The sequence below is a fragment of the Equus przewalskii genome, chromosome 24 (genome assembly GCF_037783145.1).
Source record: "Equus przewalskii isolate Varuska chromosome 24, EquPr2, whole genome shotgun sequence".
NCBI classification, from domain to species: Eukaryota; Metazoa; Chordata; class Mammalia; order Perissodactyla; family Equidae; genus Equus; species Equus przewalskii.
Window position 1 is genome coordinate 12306347 of NC_091854.1, and position 21883 is coordinate 12328229.

Genomic DNA, 21883 nt, shown 5'->3' on the forward strand with positions numbered 1-21883 from the left:
TTCTGGAGAGCAGTGTTTGAGTATTATTATCTCAATTTCACTGACTGCCAAAAGCTATTACAAGGCTTAACAGAGTAGTGGTAGAGAGACTTCCTAGGATGCTCTTAACTGAGATCAACTGTTTCAGGTGACTACACCATGACACTAGACATCCTATCCAGGACTCAAGTGAGGCACCAACTAGCAATTCTAGAGTGACTGCATTCCAGTTAATCCAAAGTCCTCTAAACAGTAGCTACTGTGAGGTTTCCAAACAACTTCAGAAGCAGAGAAATTTATCATTCTTGGGAACATTTTACAGGTATTGTTTTATGGTTTTAAGCACTTAGAAATAAGTACCAAATTCCAAAGCGCAGTCTCAACCTTGGCCCTGGAGTTAGTTTACTAGTTTAGGAGCATTTTAAGAACATAGTAACATAATTTTCACCAATGTAACGGCTACATAATACATTCTGAGTTACTGTCCTCATTTAAAAGATTATGTCCTAATGCACTCATAAACTTATGTAGTGGTGTTATAAGCAGATCAACAACAAATATTATTTTAAATTCTTAGGTCCCACATAAACAATAAAATTATCAAGCACATAATTCTAACATTTATGTAATAAAGGATTCATTGCAGTGTTCTAACAGTCAGCAATAGTAACAGGTGTGCTCTTGAGAATCAGAAAGAACTACTTTATAAAAGCAACAAATTCTGACATGCACAGTTCTAAGTAAAGAGCTAAGTAACTACTACGCTAAGTAACAGTTTTCATTTTGACTTCATGTCATCTTCCAAATCCCATTAGAAAAATTAAGTATACATTTTAATAAAATGAAGTTTTTTCACCATAACACCCCAGAGAAATTTTTCATAATTAATGCGCCTATATCCTAAATGTAACTCACAAACCGTAAGTTCTAATATGTTCATAATAAAAATAAAGAACACACTGACTCGATTAAATATAAACCATCTACTAAAAATCAGTGATTCTTACCATGAGGAATCACATAATCCTCTGCAAATCTGATGAAAGCTATGCATAAAATTTCAGGGAATTTACGGATGCTTCAAAGCCTATATACGAGTCCCTGAGGTTTCAAGAATCTCTGTTTAGTGGAAAAGAAAGGAGTCCAAAATTGATCCAAAAACATAAGAAAACCTAATATAAGAATGAAAGAAGAAGTGCAACATACAGTGAGAAGAACTGATTATTTATTAATATAATATTTGCCATAAGTGTCTATTCACTGAGAGAAATTACAATAAATCTTTATAACTATATGAATGCTTTAAAGAGCTAAATGCAAAAAAATAAAAATTATAAAATACTGTAACAAAATATAGAGAATGTACATAATCTTGGCTGGGGGAAGTCTTCTTAAGCAACATAAGAGACCTACTTACCTAAATTGATAGATGTGACTGTTTAAATTTTATAACATCTATGTAAGCAAAAATACACCATAAAGTCAAGGGTCATGACATATTTGGAGAAAAAGAGATGCAAGACATATGACAGATAAAGGATTAGCATTTCTAAGATTTTTTTAAGAACTAAAAATTGGTAACATAAGCCACCCAATAGACAAATAAAAATGAACACGTACACAATGTCAACCTAATTATAAGTTGAGGAAATATAAATTAATGCGATAACATTTCATTTCACAGTTTCAGACTGGCAAAAATTAAAAGCTGACAGACAGCATTCAGTGTTCGTGACTGTGTGTGTTGGCAGTGTAGATTACAGGAAACTTTAAGAAAATAAATTCTTTGGAAAATAAGATATTTTAAAATCTGTTAAATTATAAAATACATTTATCTTTCGTCCCAGCAATCCCACAGACAGGAGAATTTATCCTAGTGAAAAATGACACCAACACATAGGAGTTAAATGGACATATAAAGATGTTTCTTGTAACATTGTTTATAATACCAAGAAAGAAAAGAAATGGCCAAAAAAAAGTGGTGGGAGGGACAAACTGAATCCATTATTGGCATAAAGGCTTAATAATTTATGATACAAGCATACTATGGACTATTATACAGCTATTAGAAGTCAAATTTATATGTATTGACCTGGAAAGATGTCTATGGTATTAAATGAAAAGAAAGCAAGATAAGGAGTAACATGTATACTATGATCCCATATTTGTTTAAAAAAAAGAAAACTGTATTATGTGATATTGGGTTTTTTAGGAACCTCTGTTTATATACTTAATTTCCCAAGTGGTCAATGAATACACCTAAGTTTTTAATACATATATAGCTCTATTAGAGATCTCACCATCAAAATACTCTCAAATCAAGGTACATACAGGCATTATTAGACAATACAATCCTTTGGACTCTTCTACAATAGAAAAAATAAACAATAAAAACTACTTTTAAAAGAGAAATCTTGAACAGTTTTTCTAATGCCAAAATAAAAATGCTTTTTAATGCTGTAACTTTATACTTAACAGAAAACAACCACAGATTTTTTTTTCCTGTAGCAGAAATAAGCTATCTATTTCATCCGTTTCATTGGGTAATGTAATTATATTCATTATACAGATATAAACAAGGGGCAAACATTACACTAAACCAATTCCTTTGTGTCAGAAATTGGATTTTCTCAAAATGATATTCATTCTTAGCAATAAATGCAATTAAACATTGGTATTACAGTTTAAAAATTCTATTCAAACTGCTAAATCTTAGAGTAATGTTAATATAAAGTCCTAAGCAGCCTGGTATAATTAAAGCAGACTTGATTTGGAATCAGACATACCTGGGTTCCAATCCTGGCTCTGCACTTACTTTGTAGTCAAGTTATATAACCTTTGAGCCTGTTCCCACATTTGTAAAAATGGCTTTCTGGGGCTGGCCAGGTGGTTTAGTGGTTAAGTCTGCACGCTCTGGTTCAGCAGCCCGGGATTCACAATTTCAGACCCCGGGTCCGACCTAGCACCACATGTCAAGCCACACCGTGGCGGCATCCCATATAAAATAAAGATTGGCATAGATGTTAGCTCAGGGTCAACCTTCCTTACACACACACACACACACACACACACAAAGGCCTTCTATGGTGGTGTGCTGTTGGAAGATTAAATAAGAATATTACACATGAAAGTGCCTAGTACAGCATCTGGTTGTCAAACTACGCCTTCCTCTGCCTTCCTTTCCTAAGGAACATTACTAACTCGCAACCCCTGTTTTAGCAATGCTTTTTATGACTTTTTTTTTTTGTAAGTCAAGAGATGGCTGATAGAGTTAAACATTTTATTTGCCACGTTTTTGCATCTCTAGAGAATTATTAGTTCCTTCAAGTGTTTTGTACTTGAGGCTCCTTTTCCTGGCTCATTTTTGAGAATTATTTACACTAGTCTGATGCAAATTTACTCTTTCTGATGGAATTCAAAGATTTCTTTCTTGTAAAAAATCATACACAAAAAAACACGTTATTTTCTACCTGTGGCTTTCTACGTCTTCAGATAACTCTGTTTTTCCAATCATTCAGGTTGTGTCTACAGAAACCACTTTCAAGTATTATGAAAAAAACGTTAGGCAACAAAAGAAAATAAAAAACTTAAGTTATCCTAAACCAATGTAATGTGTCTAAGAAATCCAAATAGCAATACAACAAAGTACAAATTTTAATTTTAATATAACTTTCAAATTTCTCTAAGAGAAATCATTTTTTTTCTGTAAAGCTGGAGCATTGAGGCCAGAATATGACCCTGAATGCTGCTAAAGGGATCCAAACAAAAGAAAAAGCATATTAGCCAAGCTTCAATATTTAAAGTGAATACTTCTCCACCATACAAGACACACACTAATAAAACCCAGCTGTTTGTAATATCACAATTATTTTCTGATATATTTTTCCTAAACATCAATCATCACCCACAGCAGCATCTAGCTGTTACTTCTCAGTCTAAATTATACAGCTGATATTTTACTGCTTGCTTCTCAAAAAGGATTCAAGACAATGATGCTGAGGTGCAAGCGTATGCATAAAAACACTTCACATTACTTTTCCACATGCAAACTATAGCCACTTGAGCTGATTTTTAAGTGCCATGTGCATTTTAAAACCAAAATGTATTGCTGACGTTCTTTTAACGCTCCTTCCCTATCACAAACCCTTCCCGACCGCCAGAACTCGTTACTATTCTGAAAGTACCTATTACCTGAGCATTTTTCTGGTCTTTCACAACTTCACACTTCAACTTTTTGTACTTCAGACCTCTTCTCCCACTAAAGTAAGCACTGTTAACTCCTTAAGGTACTTAACCACATGGCTAAATTTGATAATCTTACTTTTCCTTTCTTAAACTTAAATCTCACTATAATTCCAAGTCAGCCTTCCCTCCTCTTCTAGATTCACTACATCAACACTGCCGCGAAGCAACATACATATACATCCGTATTCTTAAGCCCAAAATATGAATCAGTTTAGCGCCATCAGAAAAAAAAATTTAACGCCTGGATGCCTCGTTTCAGTACCTCGTTGAAGCCTTTCATTTGCTTTCCTGTCCTACCTGGGCAGCCTATTGCTCCCGTCCGTTGTGCGGTCCCTTGCTGCCCCCAGGACAAGCGTGCAACTCACTACAGTGTATTTTTTTTTTACTCACCATAATTCCCAGTATCTCTCTCCATTTCGGCGCATCTACCCCTTCGTGAATCTCCCCAACCCCAAAAGATTCTGTATCCAGGTGCCCAAATCTCAAATTAGAATACCCCCCGCCTGACATTGCCGGGGATTTCTGGGCGACTTCTAAGAGAACGCGAAAGGCTGAGCGTTTGTGTCTCCCCCAGCACTCCCAGCCGAGTTCCGTCTTCTCTCGCTCCCTCTCGGTGGAAAGCCTACTTCGGGGCAACCCTTCGGCGCTGGGAAGCCCAAGCCTGCAACCTCTGCCCCGTGACCTCACGAGCCCAGCACGCCACTCAAGCTTAATTCACACCATTGTCGGAGCTTGTGCTCTCCATGCCCCCGGTCCCAGCTCTCTTTGCAGCCTCTTTCTGGCTCCTGCCCTCAAGCCAGACCCCAGGCTAGATGAACGCCCCCTTGCTCCGGTTGCAATACCCCCTGGCCCGGCCCCCTTCCACGCCACTCAGCCCACAGGAGCTCCTCTCCTCACCTAGCTTCGACCGGGACTCCTCCAGCTTCTGGATTTGGTTCTCCAAGAAGAGCATCGCCACCGCGAAGGCCACCACCGCCAGCAGCTGCAACTTAGGCGGCATCATAATCCTGAGGAGCCCCATGAAACCCGCTGCTCGGGATCAAGACATACCGCGGGGGGCGGGGAGCGGGGCCCCGGAGGCGAGGGAGACGCCGGGAGGAGCCCACCGAGCCGGGAGAGAGGCAAGAGGAGCGCGACAGCGAGAGAACCACCGCAGCGACCCCCCTTCTCCCCTCCCCGGTCCCCCGCCCCCAGGCGCCAACACCGACGCCGCCGGTGCCCGCTTCTCCTTGGCCGACTCAACGACCGCCCTCTCCAAAAGCCCGCGCAGCAAAAGCGGCTGCCGGGCTCTCGCCTCCCTCTGCTGCCTCAGTCCCCGACCCCCGCGCCTGCCTGCCCGCCCGCCTCCCTCTCTTCCTTCCTTCCCTCCCTCCTTTGCTCGCGGCCGCGCGCTCCTCCGCCAGCGCTGCGGCTGCGGCTGCGCCGCCCTCAGCCCCGCCCCCGCCCAGCCCCCTCCGCCACCACGCGCACGCATCTACGTACGCTGCTCGGCAACCAGAAGCTCCGCCCCCTGCTCCTGTTCAGTTCTGCTTATTGGACCGGAGAAGCCAAGCGCTTCGCTCTCGGTTAGTGTTACGGTTGGTTTCCTGCGCCCTAGGTGTCAACCAAGGCGGCATTCGATTGGGTGAACTTGGAGAAGGAGGCCGGCCGAAACTGACGAGGGCGGGGCTTCTTGGCGGCTTGATGAAATGTCGCGAATGAAAGGAAGGAGCCCAAAGAAGCACAGATTTGGGGAGTTTAGGAAATTGCCTGATATGGGTTATCGAAAGGACCTAGCGACGTTACATTTATGTCAAATGTAAAGATATTTGATCACCTTTAAGCTTCCAGATGCCGTTGGGTAATACCTGTCTCTGCAGAATAAGAGACTTGATAGCAACGGCCTTTAGCAGCCTGTTTTGGATCAGGCTTTGGAGTGGACGCCCTTAGCTGAGGGGTCCTCTGGGCAACCAGAGACCTACGGAAGATGGTAGCGATGGCGGCTCGGCCGGGTGGCTGGCTTGGGCCGGCGTTTGCGCTGCGGATGTTGTTGGCGACTGTACTTCAAGCGGTGAGTGGAGATCCCCTCGGCTGCAGCCCCAGGGCGAGTGGGAGGGAGTGCGCCGAGGAAGACGGAACCACGCTTGAAAAGGGCGGGAGGACTGGGCGTCTTTAGCGACCGGAAAGTGACGTGGCTTCATTCCTCTTTTGTATCCTTCCCCGCCCCGGGTTTCTAGGGGTTCTTTCTCCTGTCTTCAGACTATCTCGAGTACTTCTCTTGTAGAGCTCTAGCTGAAAACAGTCTGTAAATCACACGGTGAAAAGAAAAGGCAATACATCCTGGAAAGGAATGAATATTGTTTTCAAACGGGCAGAAACACAAGGGACTACCGTTCCTTATGACAGGGCTCCCAGATCTTAGAGGAAAGCCCTCAAGTCTTTGATCCAGGGCACACTGCCTGTTTACTTCCTTCTCTCAGTTGTTAGTGGTCTCTCTGATTCACTGTTAGACAGCGTTTTCCCTCCGTTCTTTGGCATTCACGTACCGCTGGGTGCACTTCCGTGCCATTTGTTGTTTTAAACAACGTTGTTGCCATTAAAGAAGTTACTCTGTATAATAGAGCATGATTTATTTTTGAAATTGTTTCCTAAAATGATAGCCTTCACCTCGTTTAAAATCTCGTTTAAAATCGGGTAGTGTTAAGCAAGTTTTTTATTTCGTTTTTCTCCATTAAGAGAAAAAAATGCGTTCTTAATCTTTGAATGGGGGAGAGGCTAATTTTGACTTATTTTCCTATTCACTCAGGAACGACTTAATCTTGGTTAATTCCTCCTAAGAAGTTTGCAATCCATGTTTTGCTGTGTGAATAATAAAACTTTTTTTAATAGATACTGTCCTTTTATAAGTTTTTTTTTTTTAATCAGCTTAATTCTTCAGGTATTCCCTTTCTGAGCCTGCTGAAAGTTTTCTCCTAGGAGACCTGGTTTAATTGATTTATTCAGGGTGTGGGGGAGTTATGGCCTATACTGAAGGCCTCTATAAACACCTCTGCTTTACTTTCATCAAGGGGTTTGAAGATCCTACCTGTATGCTTTGCAACCATACTTAAAGGTGGATTCTTTATTTCTCTCATTAGCACTACGGTACTCTATTATCCAGGCATTTGATGCCTTAGAAATTACTGGAAAACCCCTCTCTAAACTCAAGATTTTTTTTGCCAGTCTTAGGTAATTTGAGTTCACCACCATGCAAAGAGAAAAAGGACTAACATTTCAAGTTGCCTTGTCCTTATTTCCCTATCTCTTTGACTGTTGTTTCATTGTTTATGGAGGGTAACCACCCCAAAGTTTAATGGCTTAAAATAATAACAATATCTCATAGTTGTGTGGGTCTGAGCAGTTCCTCTGTTGATTTCCTCTGGCTTCATTTATGCAGCTGTGTTGAGCTAGTAGGTCAACTGGACCCAAAGGTCCAAAATGGATTCATTCTTAGGTAGTGCTGTCAACTAGGACGACATGGTCCTCCTCTATGTGACCTCTCATCCTCCAATAGGTCAGACCAGCTTCTTTTCATGACAGTCTTAGGGCAGCACCCCTAAAGAGCAAAAGCTGCAAGCCTCCTAAAGCCTAGCCTGGGAAATCACATACCTCACTTCCACCTCACCAATATTTGTCAAAGTTAATCACAAGACCAGTCTGGATTTCAGGGATGAAGAAATAGACTCCATCTCTGCATGGGAGGAGTGACACAATCACATGGCAAAGAAGTGTACATACCAGGAGAGGAAGACTTTATGACCATTAGACAATCTACCATAATGACCATCCACAGAATTCAAGTCAGAAACTTGGATATCCTCTTTGACTCCTTTCCTTACGTACCTCATCCAGGCAATTACCAAGTCTTTTACTTCCTAAATATCCCTCAAGTCCATCCACGTATTGTTAATTCCTCATTCAGGCCACCAACATCTCTCTTCTTAGAAATAAGCCTCCTGGTTCACCTTTTGAATGATTAGAATCTAAGTGGTTGACTTTGCCAGCTTCGCAATTGCCCAAGCCAGAAATTAGTCATTTTAAATTCTTCTTTTCCCTTTCATTCTGAATCTAATTAGTCAATGAGCCCTTAAAAATCTCTACTTAATTCTGTCTCCACAGTAAATTCAGGCTAGCATCTTTGCTTGCCTGGGATTACCACAACAGCTTTCTTAACTCATCTCCCCGTCTCGTTTTCTCCCTTTCTAATCCAGTCTCTGCAGTGCACCCAAAGTCATCTTTCTAAAACTTAAATCTGACATATTAAAACTCTTCAATGAATGTCTCTGTTTTAAGGTGAAGTCTTTACTCCTTAATGTTCCTTAAAAAGGCCTCTTTGACCTGATGTTGGTTTGTCTATCCAGGCTTAATTCCCAGCATTTACCTCTCATGGGAGAGCAAAAAGGTAGAGGTGGAGAATTGGGGTTGCTTGTTTTAGTATATCTCACATACCCTGTTCTCCCTCACCAGGCCTAAGGTAAAGTGTTTAGATAAAATACAAGGCTTAACTTACATGCCATTTCCAGATTTTCGAAGTCAGATATACTCTCTCCCTTGCATAATCAGCATACTTTCTGCTGTATTGCGCAGATCCACGATCTTAACCACACCATAGCTCTGTGTATGTGTTTGTATCTCTCCACTCCCCTTGCTCCCATGCCAGTTAGAATGTAGACAAACGGAATACGGGGACCATTTTTCTTTTATGTGTTTTTTTGTTGTGCCTCACGTGTATTTGTTCATTTAAATCCCTCTGAATGGCCCCCTAGTTCATTTGTGCTGGTCCCTTGCTGCCAGAGTCATCAGGATACCTGTAGTTTGTATAGAGCGATGATGAACCTCACCCACTCCCACAAATACAAAATGACTGAAAATAGAGAGTCCTGAGCAATTCACCCCTGTTGCCCCTGTTGAACTGTTTTAACTCCCCTGAGATTTATTCCTGTCTCTTCAGAAATGAAAGCAATACAATCCTTGAAAATGAAAAGGGAGGTGTGGAGGATTGTTAGAAAAACACTAAGCAGTTAGAAAAACTGCGTTTCACTGTTCGCCTGAGGCTGGGAAGGCCAGTGGAATAAGTCGTTGGCAGTAGTAAAAATAAGCCAAATCTTTGGAATAAAAAGGGCAAGAGGGAAGAATTTCTTGGCACGTTGAGGTTGAACTTCTGGTGTGGATGGAGGATTTAGCTGCTACTGTGTTAATTCACACCTGTGGGTCCTCAGACTAGACAAGTTGAGTTTGTCCCACTGTCTGTGCCTCTTGATAGCTCTAATTTAAAGTTAATAACAATGCATAGTTATCAGCATTCCAGTGAGGTAACAACTGGGAGGATATAAAGTAATTTAATCTGGAAATACGTTCTGAGTATGCTTAAGCATTAGAAAAGTCTAAGGGAGCTGTTTTCTAGAGTGCCCCAGAACTAAGTGGTATTCGGTTCTTCATTCAGAAAGGCACTGTGGTGAAAGCGGTATAGAATGATATCATTGCTTCTGAGAAACAGCACCCCACCTCCCACCTTCCTCTTCACAGGTTAACATCTGGATCAGTCTTATTTCCATGGGTGGCACAATTATAATTGTCAGGGTTTGGGTTGTTATTCTTAATGGTACATACAATAATGGTGCATCATGTATTCTGTGATAAACAGAAGTTAATAACAGAGGTTAAGGGTTTTGAGGGCAGGCCAGGGTTAGAATCTTGATGCTGCCACCTCTTGTTTGCTGTGTTGTCTTAGCCAGATCACCTTAACTATCTTAAGTCTCATTTCTTTCTGTGTAAATTGGAGATAATAATACCTATTTCAGAGGGTAGTTAAGATTAAATGGGATAATAATGTAAAGTGCTTAGCAAAATATCTGGTGCATTATAAGAGCTTGCTGTAGTGGCTGTGTTTCTCGTTTCATTTTCATGGGGTTCATCTGTAACTTTTATATTTTTTTGCTTTTGTCTTAGATTTGAAATCTGTTCAAAGTTACATGAGAAACCTGTGAGTTTTCTGAAAGTAAAGACCCAGTAAGGTTGGGTGGTGAACGTGATGTAATCTACACAGAGTTTGGAATATATTATGATATACATCCAAAAGCTATATAATGTTATAATCCAATGTTACTGCAATTAAAAATAAAAATTAAAATTAAATTAAATTAGAAAAAAGATACTGAATGCATTGGGAGGAATAGATTTTAGGAAAAAAGATAAGTTTCCCTGTTGGAGTTTTGAAGTTGCAATGCCAGTGCAACATCTAAATGAGACATCAAGTAGGCTGTTGGCTTTGGAAGCATGACACTCAAGAAGACGACTTGGGGGGCTGGCCCAGTGGCACAGCAGTTAAGTTCGCATGTTCTGCTTCTCAGCAGCCTGGGGTTTGCCGGTTCAGATCCCGGGTGCGGACATGGCACCACTTGGCAAAAGCCATGCTGTGGTAGGCGTCCCATGTATAAAGAAGAGGAAGATGGGCATGGATGTTAGCTCAGGGCCAGTCTTCCTCAGCAAAAAGAGGAGGATTGGCAATAGTTAGCTCAGGGCTAATCTTTCTCAAAAAAAAAAAAAGACGACAACTTGGGAGTTTTCGATAAATGGGCATTTGAAGTCATGAAAAAGATGCAGTTGTCTACAAAAAGTAGGTGAAGCAGAAAGAACCAAAAATAGAAATGGGAAACAGCGTTAAAGAGATGCGTAGAAGAGGAAGAAGGAAGGGGACAAGTTCATGGAAGGAGGAGAACAGTTTTGAATGCCTTTGCATTTAGTGATTTTTGGCAAGTTTACTCGAGGGGTAGGGTGAGAAACCAGACTATAGTAACAGTTCGAAATGACAGAATATGGGGAGACCAATGAGAACCATAGAGCTTGAATACATTGAAGAATTGAGTTATCAATTAAATTAAATCCCTGTAGAGATGGCAGAAGATAGAATCCAAAGCACAGGTAGAGGGACTGACCTTAGACAGGGAGGTATACCACATTCATGGAAGTGTGACAGAAGAATGGATGAGGGAAGAGAACTAATATTTTTTGGAAGCCTGCTTTTGCCAGTCACGTTGGTTGGTTACTTTGCATAAGTCGTTTCATTTAATCTTTCCTGCAATCTATTTTATGCAGCAAGTATTGCTCCTGCTGTATCAGTGAGAAAATTAATGGTTAGGGAGATTATCTTGCCCACAGTCATACGTCTTCTAAGTGGTCAAGCTAGTCCCTAAACCTCAAAGTTTTATTTTTGAGGTGCTCCTGCTCTCCCCTACTCCATTCCCTTCTGCACCCTTCCCGTACTAGATGTGAGTGAAGATATGCTGATATAGGGAGTGATAGGGATCTAGACATTAATGTTACTCTGTAGACCTGTATGAATGGGTGCTAAGTTCTTAAAATGAAATGGGAATTTGTTTTTCTTCTTAGGAAATTCCTTTAAAAAAAACTACTCAATGTTTGTTTAATGAAAGATATTATATATAATATGCAAGTCATAAAGAAATAATATGTAGTATCTTTTTTTGTTAATCCATATTCTAGCTAAGCTGAAAGGTGACAAATTTTTAAGAAAAAAATTTGTGGGGTAGGTAGAAAGAACCAAATCTCATATAAGATTACAGAGTTTAAAAATAATTAAGAATGGGGGCTGGCCTAGTGGCATAGCGGTTAAGTTCGAGCACTCCCCTTTGGCGGCCCAGGGTTCACAGGTTCAGATTCCTAGCACAGAAACACACCACTCATCAAGCCATGCTGTGGTGGCATCCTACATACAAAATAGGGGAAGATTGGTGCAAATGTTAGCTCAGGGCCAATCTTCCTCACCAAAAAAAAATAATAATAATTAAGAATTTGTCTCCAAATCAGGCATTTCAGTAACTCACCTCCAGTGTGTTAGATTTTGACAACCCTGATTTCTCCTTTTTTGGAAGCTTTATAATATAAATATGGAATTATATTTTATTTCTTCTTTCTTATTTTCAGGTGTCTGCATTCGGGGCAGAGTTTTCGTCGGAGGCTTGCAGAGAGTTAGGCTTCTCCAGCAACTTGCTCTGCAGCTCCTGTGATCTTCTTGGACAGTTCAACTTGCTTCCGCTGGATCCTGACTGTCGAGGATGCTGTCAGGAAGAAGCACAATTTGAAACTAAAAAGGTGGTGTTTTCTAGTATCTCTTTTCCATTAGATGGTTTAGTTGTGATAGGGTAAAGTATTAAATTGCTTAATCAACTTAAACATAAAGAAATCTCTAACTTTTACATTTTGTAGTTTTAGCAACTCACTGATTTCTTGCCTGGCCCATTAAATCAATCAAAGCAAGTAGGAAGGAAAAGTACGGTTCCATACCAGACCTCATTCTACCATGGCTGTCCAGCAGAAGGGGAGCAGAATTACTGTAGCCTGCTTGGATCCTAAAGCTCTTCAGTCTTCCTAACTTCTGGCCACATGAAGTTGAAGAATAATTAATTAGTTGTGTTTATTCATTTGTAATAAGAACCCCATTTTATAAGGAAATCTGAGATGAAAGTGAAGCACTTATTACCTGGCACGTAATTGTAGGCATTAAATTATAACTTTTATTATGGTTAACAAAGAATATGGCCTATTAATTTACACTCCTGTTACCAATATTTCCAGACACATAACCTCACCTTTTATACTGAAAACACTCAAGGATATGTAGTTTTAACTGTCCAGTAAAATCTGCCATGTTTTGACCCACTGTTCAAGTTAATAGTAGACTTGCTGAATTTTTAAATCTTTTGATTAAAGACCTTAAACTTCTTTAAATTATAAAGTAGCTTGAAAAGATCGTTTATGTTATCCAAATAAAACTGAATTAGTGAGATCCATGTTTTGGGGGTGAGAAAAAATGTTAGCATCTCTCTGTTGTGTTTTCTTTTAATATTCTCTTTCACTTGTACATACTGAATTCTGTTTAAGGGTTAGGGTTTGTAAAGCTTTCAAACAGTAATTGTGTCTTCTCATTATTAGGTAGTAAAAGTTTATTTCTGATACTGAGTACAATTTTGTAATTTTAAAAGAAAAACAAGCAGATAAGCTTTGAATATGTTAGTACTAAACCAAAATGTAATACTTGATTTCTCAGCTATGAAACTGAAATTCCCCAGTGTCCCAAAAAAGGTTTCCAAGTCTTCTGGGTTTTTCATTTTCTTGGTTCTCATATACCAATAATATATTTTAATGTTTTGAAGATTTCCATACATATAAGTTAGTCTTTATTGCGTGTAACTAAAATCTAAACAAGTTTTGAAAACTTGACTTTAAATAGATCTAAGACATGGGACTTAACTAGTTTAGTAGGACCCTTCCCCCTTGTTTTTTGTTTTGTTTTTTTTGTTTGTTGATGAGATATTCACATGCGACGAATTGATGGAGGAATCTATATGAGTCATCCTCTCATATTGAAGCTATTATTAGCAGTCCATATTAGTGGTCCGTATTACTACTCAGCCAACAATGATTATTTCCTTAGACACCAAACTTAGACTGAGTAACAAGGGAGGTTTTATCATGAACGATCTTTATCACACACTCCCCCTTGTAATTAAGGGTACATTGAGAGGTTCCACTCTTTGACTGATATCAAATGTGCCTAAACTATAACCCAAGTGCATATAAAAGCTCTTTTTACTTATTGCCCTTTCTCAATAATCCTTCATGATACACAAGTTTCGTGGTATAGCTTTACTGAAACCAAGCTTGGATCACACACTCTCAAATTAATTATATTCCTGTTCGATCTTCAATATTAGTTGAGCTGTGTATATTATCTTGACACCTTTTAGCAGTTACAGCTCAGCAATAACAGTAGGCCAGTGGTATGCCTGCTAATATAAGCTTAACAAATAACAAGCTGAAATGGTTATTGTATCTAAGTACAAGTAAGCCTGTATCCTAATACACCTTTTATGCTGTATCTCTTGTTTCTTTTTTTTCTTTTACTCCTAACCCCTAACCTCTCAGATGTTCTTACTGCTCATTAAGCGTTTGCTAGCACACTGTTGCATAAAACCAATGAATGATTTTCTTTAATAGGCCTCGTGGAATCAAAACATACCAAAAATACTTAGAAATATTACTGGAGGTATAAAAATATGGCAAGTCGGACACACCTCCATTTAGATGCAAACCACGTTCCAGGATAGAAGCAGTACTTGCTTTAATCTGTGCAGTACTGCTCTCTGGATTATTGGTATGTGATCATAGGTAGCAGTATATACAATATTTTTTTATGTCTCTCTCAACTCTGGCTTAAGGCATAATTTTGAAATCATAGTTTAATTTAGTCCTAGTTTAATAAAAGGAAAAATCTACGTTATATAGACTAGTCCCTTACATAAAAAACATTAAAAATACTTAAACATGGCCATATGTCTGTAAATAATTGTGAATATAAGTTCTTCAGAAGAGAAAAATTGAAGTTTATATACAGGAATGTTTTAGCAATTTATGTATAATAAAGAAATGTTACCAGAACACTCATTTTGGTTCTTTCTTAGTTGCCTGCTTTATAGGTCTGTCCAGGGATGAGGGTAACCATTTTTAGGAATGCTTATTCATTTCACAGCCTGAATTTAGCCTCTGATAGCCAGAAGCAGAAAATTTTCTTTAAAAAAAATTAATGGCAATAAGAGCAGAAAATGTCTTTGAAATCCCTTATCATACTGCAAAGAGATAATCGATTATTCTTTTTATTTGGTCTTCTCCCCTCCCTAGCCGCCCTCTGCCCACCATTTTGATCATAAAGGATCTACCAAGCATCACAAATACTATCTAGAATGAAATTTTTTGGTGAGGTATTTTACTACCATTTTAACTAGTTTTGCTCGCAGCTGTGTACCTAGATACAGTTTCCAGACGTTAGTAAGGATGCTGACTTAATTGTGAAGAGTGTGCTAATTTGTAGCTTGAAGAAAAAATGTAAACTAAAGAAAGAAAAAATATTTAAATCTTGGTGCTACTTTTATGCAGTTAGTATTTACTAAGTAGCGTATGTAACTTTACTGTTATATAGAGAATCTTAAGATGGAAGGGAAGCAACTGTTCTCTTTTTCGTTACTGACTGGCCTTTTCCTTGGGGTGTAAAAACATAGTAACTGCCGGTTCCTGAGTATCGTATCTTATAGCTATCCCATCAGAAAAGGACTAATTCTTCCTCATTTACATTTTTGTAATAGTTTATACAAAGATTCTTACTATCTTAAGTTGGGTCACTAACCAGTTATTAGCTAGGATAATGTAAGAACCATTAGCTGCCACAGTAGCTATGTGGAATGTTGCACTGGGGAGCAGACAGATGAGCAGTTTGCAGGGAAGAGCAGGTTAGGTACTAGGTAAGCCATCCCATAGATATCTGTTCTATTTTTCCCCTTAATTACTAGAGTACACCACTTTTACTCGAGCTGTTTTTAAAGATTTAGGTCAAGTGTCCCCTCTTCTGGGAAGTCTTCCCTAATCTCCCTCCGCCCTTACCCACCACCACTCCCAAGCTAGGCTAGCTACACCTCTGTATCCCAGAGCACTTCAGGATACTTTGATTTGCATTTACCTCCACTATATTGTGTATGTTGTTTTGTTTGCTTTCTCTCCCAATAAATTATGCTCTTTGAAGTCTGTTTTTTATGTTTCTCAATCTCCAGCCTTTAGCATACAGTATTTCATAAGTTTTTGTCCTTGAATAAGGCTGTTTTTACTAAGAACAAGTTAGAAAAGGTGATTTTAAAAAAATATTATGTTGAAAATATACTTGAAGTTTGTAGATGCTTATTAAGTATATTTTCCTGTATTTCACTTATGTATCCTGAATATAAAGAATAAGATCATTTGTCTCCATATTGGCAGTTATCCGTTAGTAATACTTTGTTTATAATTGTTCATTTAACTGTAAATATAGATATCTCATTTCTATATTTATAAAGATATCATAAGCTCCAAAATCTGTCTATAAAGAGATATGTAAATTATTTAGCACAAATTTTTGGTGATTCCAGTCTGACCACTAACCTTAATAGAAAGTTATTCAAAGAGCACGTAACCATTGGTTTAAAAGAGTTTCCTGGGATTTCCTTAGGGATAAACATAAATCAGATATTTTTTTTCTGTTAAGAATTTTTTAACCTCTGTTTTCTAAGATTTAGAAAATTAAATGTAGTATTTCAATAGAGGGATTATTTTTCTTATCCTTTCGTAATCTTTCCAGTTCTGTGAATTTGAACTTGATTATGCAGGTAGGTGCTTTTTTCCTGTCTTCTCGTTCATTTACGTTTTTCATATCTTAATGACAGTGATTTCAGCTTCTTCCAGACATTGTTATTGTAGAACTTTTCTATTTCCTCTTAATTATATACCCCTATTTCCTTAGTGAATACCTGTTCTTTTTAAGATCTTGGTTCACCAAGATCCTTGTAGTCCCACTGCTTTTTTTTCTTCTTTCGTAGTATTTTTATTTAATTGGTTTTTACTACTTCCTATTTTTTGTGTTCACACCTACCTTATCTCTGAACTACTATCCTGAGGTTTGGCTAGTTACCAAACCAGAGCCCCTTCTGGGAGAAAAGAATCCACTTGGCTGAATTACTCATGTATATGAACCAGTAAGAAAATTACTTCAACTTAATTTGCTCTCCATTCAGTCTTTATTGTACCAGGAGGGAGTTTAGAGTAGTGGTTGAGAGCACGGGTTCTGGAACCAAACTACCCAGGTTCAGATCATCTGTACTCAGCTAGTGATCTTGGACTAATTACTTGATCACTCTGTGCCTGTCTCCTCATTTATAAATTGGGGATGATAATAATAGTTCCTATCTCATAGAGTGGTTATGAAGATTAAATGAGTTAATATATGTACACTGCTTAGAATAGTGCCTGGCATGTAATAAGTACCAGGTAAATACTTGGGGCTGGTGGTGTGACAGTAGTAGTAGTAGTATCTGATATGCTTATGAAGGAAAAAAAAAACAAGAAACAGGGTCGGCCTGGTGGCATAGCAGTTAAGTTCACACACTCCTCTTTGGCGGCCTGGGGTTCGCAGATTCGGATGCCAGGTGTGGAGGTAAGCACCACTCATCAAACCATGTTGTAGCAGCATCCCGTATAGAAAATAGAGGAAGATAGGCACTGATGTTAGCACAGGGCTAATCTTCCTCAGCTTTTAAAAAGAGGAAGATTGGCAATGGATGTTAGCTCAGGGCCAGTATTCCTTACCAAAAAAGGAAAAACAAGAAAGAAACAGAAAATTTGGAAAACTCAGAAAATAATGAGTGCTGTTGGCAAAGTAGAGTAAAAAGAAAATAGATAAGAGATATAACATGAACTGTTAGATTTGCCAGTGATAAAAATTTGTAACCAAATTTTCTGTTACTCCACTGTTAAGCAGCCAGCCCTGGGGGTCTAGTGGTTAAGATTTGGGCCAGGGTTCATTTTCCAGTCAAGGAAACACACCACCCGTCTGACAGTTGTCATACTATGGCAGCTACATGTTGCTGTGATGCTGAAAGCTATGCCACTGATATTTCGGATGCCAGCAGGTTTCAGTGGAACTTCCAGACTAGGCAGACTAGGAAAAAGGACTGGGGTTCTGTCAGAAAAATTGGCCACGAAAACCCTATGAACAGCGGTGGACCATTGTCTGATACAGCACCAGAAGGTGAAAGGATGGTGCAAAAGACTGTGTAGGATTCTGCTCTGCTGTGCACAGGGTCTATAGGAGTTGGAATCGTCTTGATGACAACGCAAACAATAACCACTTTCAAGCTCCTGGATCAACTGACTCATGAAGAAATATGACAGAATTAGTAGTATGAAAACTATTACCATTTGCAACTACTTATATGGAACAAAGTACAGAAATAAATTATGTCAGACAACCTAGATTTCAAATTTTTGAGTCCTGCTGATTGACGCATTTTAATGAGGAAAATACTACAAACTTGAATTTTTTAAATGTGTACCATTTTGATCATTTTAAGATGCTATACAAAAGATTGCATGTGGAGAGAAAACGTTTTGCTACTAAAAAAATTCTCAAAACCATTGATAAAGTTAAGCTCTATTTTGACAAACCTATTCTGAAAATTGAATGAATGAGACCTATATTTTAAAGTCAGTTTGAAATAAAATATATTACTGGTTTTCAGACCACAGGTCATTTTATTTCAGATATTTATAACCTTTCAGACCACACATCAGGTCAGGTCAATATCTATCCATGATATTCTTTGAAACCAGAAATAACATAACAGAAAGTAAATTAAACTATGTGCGATATAAAAATAATCACTTTGCTAAAAAAGCAAGCTATCAAACTAATCACATTTATTTCTAATGTACCTGATAACATTCCTCTGCTACTTACTTATATTTTTAATCTAGTACTTGGTAATAGATTTCAAAGGTTTAAGAAAATTTTGGGAGAGAAAAGCTTAAATGTAATTTTTTAAACTCTATGGATTGAGAAGAAATTTCTTTTATTTGAATTTTGGAACATCTTGGTCTCATTCACAGAATACCAGTGGAAGCCTAGGCTTCAAATCACCAAATTATACCATTGCTAGTTCTGGAAAATAGCTCAACAGTTAGGTATTTGATAAAGGGTATTTCTTTTCACTTAAAAATCTGCTTTTCAGATAGTATAAAAATATTTATCTTCAATAATGGTTGCATTACACTAGATTTGAATACATGGACCTAAGTAGTGCATAAAATAATTTTAAGAATATAGTTAGATCTCCTCCACTTCCTACTCCATTACCTAGTTGGAGCTAAACTAATGTTGAATGACTAGCTCTATATGGTGACAGTCCCATTTTCTGTGTGCGTAATACTCTGCTTTCGCATTTACATGCACTCTAAGCAATCCAGAGACAATACAGAGGTAATATTAACATATGTATAGTTTGTCAGAAGTTTATTGCCTTCTTGCTTTTCATAAGAGTTTTTGAAAGAGTTGAATTTTCATCTCAGCTTCATTGCTTACCAGCTTTGTGGCTTTGAGCTAGCAGATTCCTTTTTGTTCTTCAGTTTGATCTTCAGTTTTGTTGTAATAATTACATTGACTCACCTTTGAGTGTTTATTTTACTTTGGTTATGTGCGAAAGTGTTTCACCTACATTGTCTATTTAATCCTCACAACAACTCTGTCGTGTAAGTGCTGTTATCCCTATTTAACGGGAGAGGAAACTGGGGTATTATCTGCCCACGGTTGCCCAGCAATTAGGTGCCGCAACCTGGCTTCATCTCAGGTCTGTTTGACTCCAGAGCCCCAAGTTTTTAAACCTCTACACTATTTTGCCTCTCATCTTGAAAATGTTAATAGTTATACCTACTTTACAGAGTTACTGTAAGAAAATAAATGAGTTAAATATAAAACACCAGACTGGCTTTCTGAAGTTCCCTCTTGCATTTATAGTTAACAATTTTAATAACACAGTTCCACTATTAGTTTCTATTTAAAATTGTCAAATCTTTATTCCTCAGTTTACCACAGACTTTAATGGCTCCCATTACTTGGTGTTTTTCAAAAATATATTAACAAATTTGACTTTATTTAAGGTCCAACCAAACAAGTATTTTAAACAAGTCAGTTAATTCTTAATTCTGGTAAAAGAGCATCAAAACATTTAGTTACTTTCAATTTACGTGGAAATTCGGTAGCCAATTTCAGAGTAATTTAGAAGTCAGCTTAAACAACGTTATTCAAGACAGTGGCAAATTTTAAACTTTAGCCTAACAGAAACAGAATGCTACTGGTGTGTTAAACATAGGATGAAACAGAGGTTAAGCTAACTGTGCGTGAAATTGTAGTTGCTAGAGAAATTTCACAGTTGCTTAAAATAACTTCACTTTTGTAGTGTGTTTGTAGCATCGGTACATGAACTGATTTCTGTAAAGGAAACATATAAATGTCTTCAACAGATTATTCTAATTACAATAGAAAAGCATTATTCACAGAGAAGCTTTTTTTAAAGATCTGAGTAATGTTTGGTAACAGTTCAATTTCAGTGTAAGAATCACTAAGACTCCTGAGTAGCAACAATACTAAATAATGACAGGAATTATTTTTAATAATGATGACACAAATTATTATTTAATGATAGCCACTAACATTCATTAAGTTATTATATGAAGGTACTGTTCCAAGCAGTTCATATAAATTAATTTATATAATCTTCCCAATAACTCTATGAGGTAAGTACCACTATTATCCCCATTTCATAGCTGAGTCTGAGGCATAGAGATCTTGCCTAAAGTCATACAGCTAATAAATGGCTACACAAATATGTATCATGTTTGCATAACAAAAGTTTTAAAGTTTATTTTGTGTAATTATTTAATTGAACTGAAAATATTAAATTTTTCATATTTTCTAAATGTGGCATTTCATCTGCCTTTAATATGAAAAACAAACCTAGTCAATTTTTTTAGGTATTTGCAAATTAGGATCAATATCTATCGAGCATAATTAAAACTTTCTGTCACGTTTGCAGATTCTAATATTTTAAAATGAAATAAACCCTTAAAGTAATTCATGATCTATGTCCAGGCTGCCTTACAACTACATTTCCTGGACATACCTACCTCAGAGTCAAAGTAAACTTCCCATCTCTACACTAAATATTTTTTCTTGGTATAGGAGGCTCTGAGAATGCCAAAATAAGACAACAGTCACTGTTCTTGGGCAGAAGAAGAAATAAGCATGGAAATGGGACTGCTAGAATGCAGTTAGCAGGATATTCTGTTGGGCTAAAACATAATATCCAATGTTTTGAAGGTAACCACTAAAAGAATTAGAAATAAAATAAAAGATGGAAAGAGGAGGAAATTGATAAATCTCTTAAAGTTGGTATATTGAGAACTATAGATATAACCATATTAATCATTATGGAAGTGACCAACAGAAAACTAAAAACAGTAAAAGCTATTGACTGGCGGTGGGAGGCAGAGAAAAGTTTTTACTTCTTATTTAATCCCTTCAGTACTCTTTCTTTGCAATTATTATTTCCAGGTGCATTGATTTCTTTACAGAATTCAGTGAGATGTGTACTGTAAACAAAATATATTCATGTGCCATGAAAGCAGACAGAAGGAAGGGCATAACCATTTGACAGGTCAGGTAAATATCACCACTTGCTTATATAGAAGTTGATGCTTATGATAAATTGGAAAATAATTAGAAGAAGGTCATCTCTGGCAAAAGGAGAAGTTCTTGGAAAGGCACAGAATCTTGAGAGAGATGGCCATCTGAAATAATCAGATAGCTTGGTTATGGTGAGAGAGAATTGTTACCAAACCAGGCTCGTTTTGCCCGCCTCATGGTATGCCAATTGCCGAGACAATGAGTTTGTAGCAGAGTAACGGTTTATCATGGGGCAGTTAGGCAAGGAGATGGAAGAAGTCTCAAATCCACCTCCCTGAAAATGGGGGTTAGGGATATTTGTGGGATAGAGGGACAGGGTGGTCTGAAGTGTGGAACAGATGATTGGAGGTAAGGAGAAGTGAGGTAATTAATGATCTGCACAAGTGTAGTCAAGCTTCATGGCTCTTCACAGGATGCACATTCACAAAATGGTGACCTTAGTATGATCTGAGGGTGGAGGTTTAGGCCCCCTGATATCAAAGGGTCACCAGTTGGGCATCCAATGAGTCAGTGGTCTTAACCAGT

At 38.1% G+C, this 21883-nt stretch overlaps 2 protein-coding genes across 5 annotated transcripts in view; one reads left to right on the forward strand and one right to left on the reverse strand.

Annotated features, from left to right (window-relative positions):
- Nucleotides 1–5929, reverse strand: part of HS2ST1 (heparan sulfate 2-O-sulfotransferase 1) — a 168609-nt gene extending 162680 nt beyond the window's left edge. Inside the window, exon 1 of one of the 3 annotated variants that reach the window (XM_070592164.1) lies at nt 5707–5929. Coding sequence is in view for 2 of the 3 variants with exons in the window: in XM_008529632.2 (XP_008527854.1) it covers nt 5122–5245 (124 nt within the window). In the remaining variant the exon portion in view is untranslated. Of the gene's footprint in view, nt 1–5121; nt 5678–5706 lie in introns of those variants that run through there. The other 2 variants (XM_008529632.2, XM_008529625.2) reach the window with 2 other exon arrangements.
- SELENOF (selenoprotein F) overlaps nt 5765–21883 on the forward strand; it is a 37069-nt gene continuing 20950 nt past the window's right edge. Inside the window, exons 1-2 of one of the 2 annotated variants that reach the window (XM_008529649.2) lie at nt 5765–6274; nt 12187–12354. In XM_008529649.2, the coding sequence (XP_008527871.2) occupies nt 6191–6274; nt 12187–12354 (252 nt within the window). In that variant the 5' untranslated portion in view covers nt 5765–6190. The remainder of the gene's footprint in view (nt 6275–12186; nt 12355–21883) is intronic. The other variant, XM_070592166.1, reaches the window with a different exon arrangement.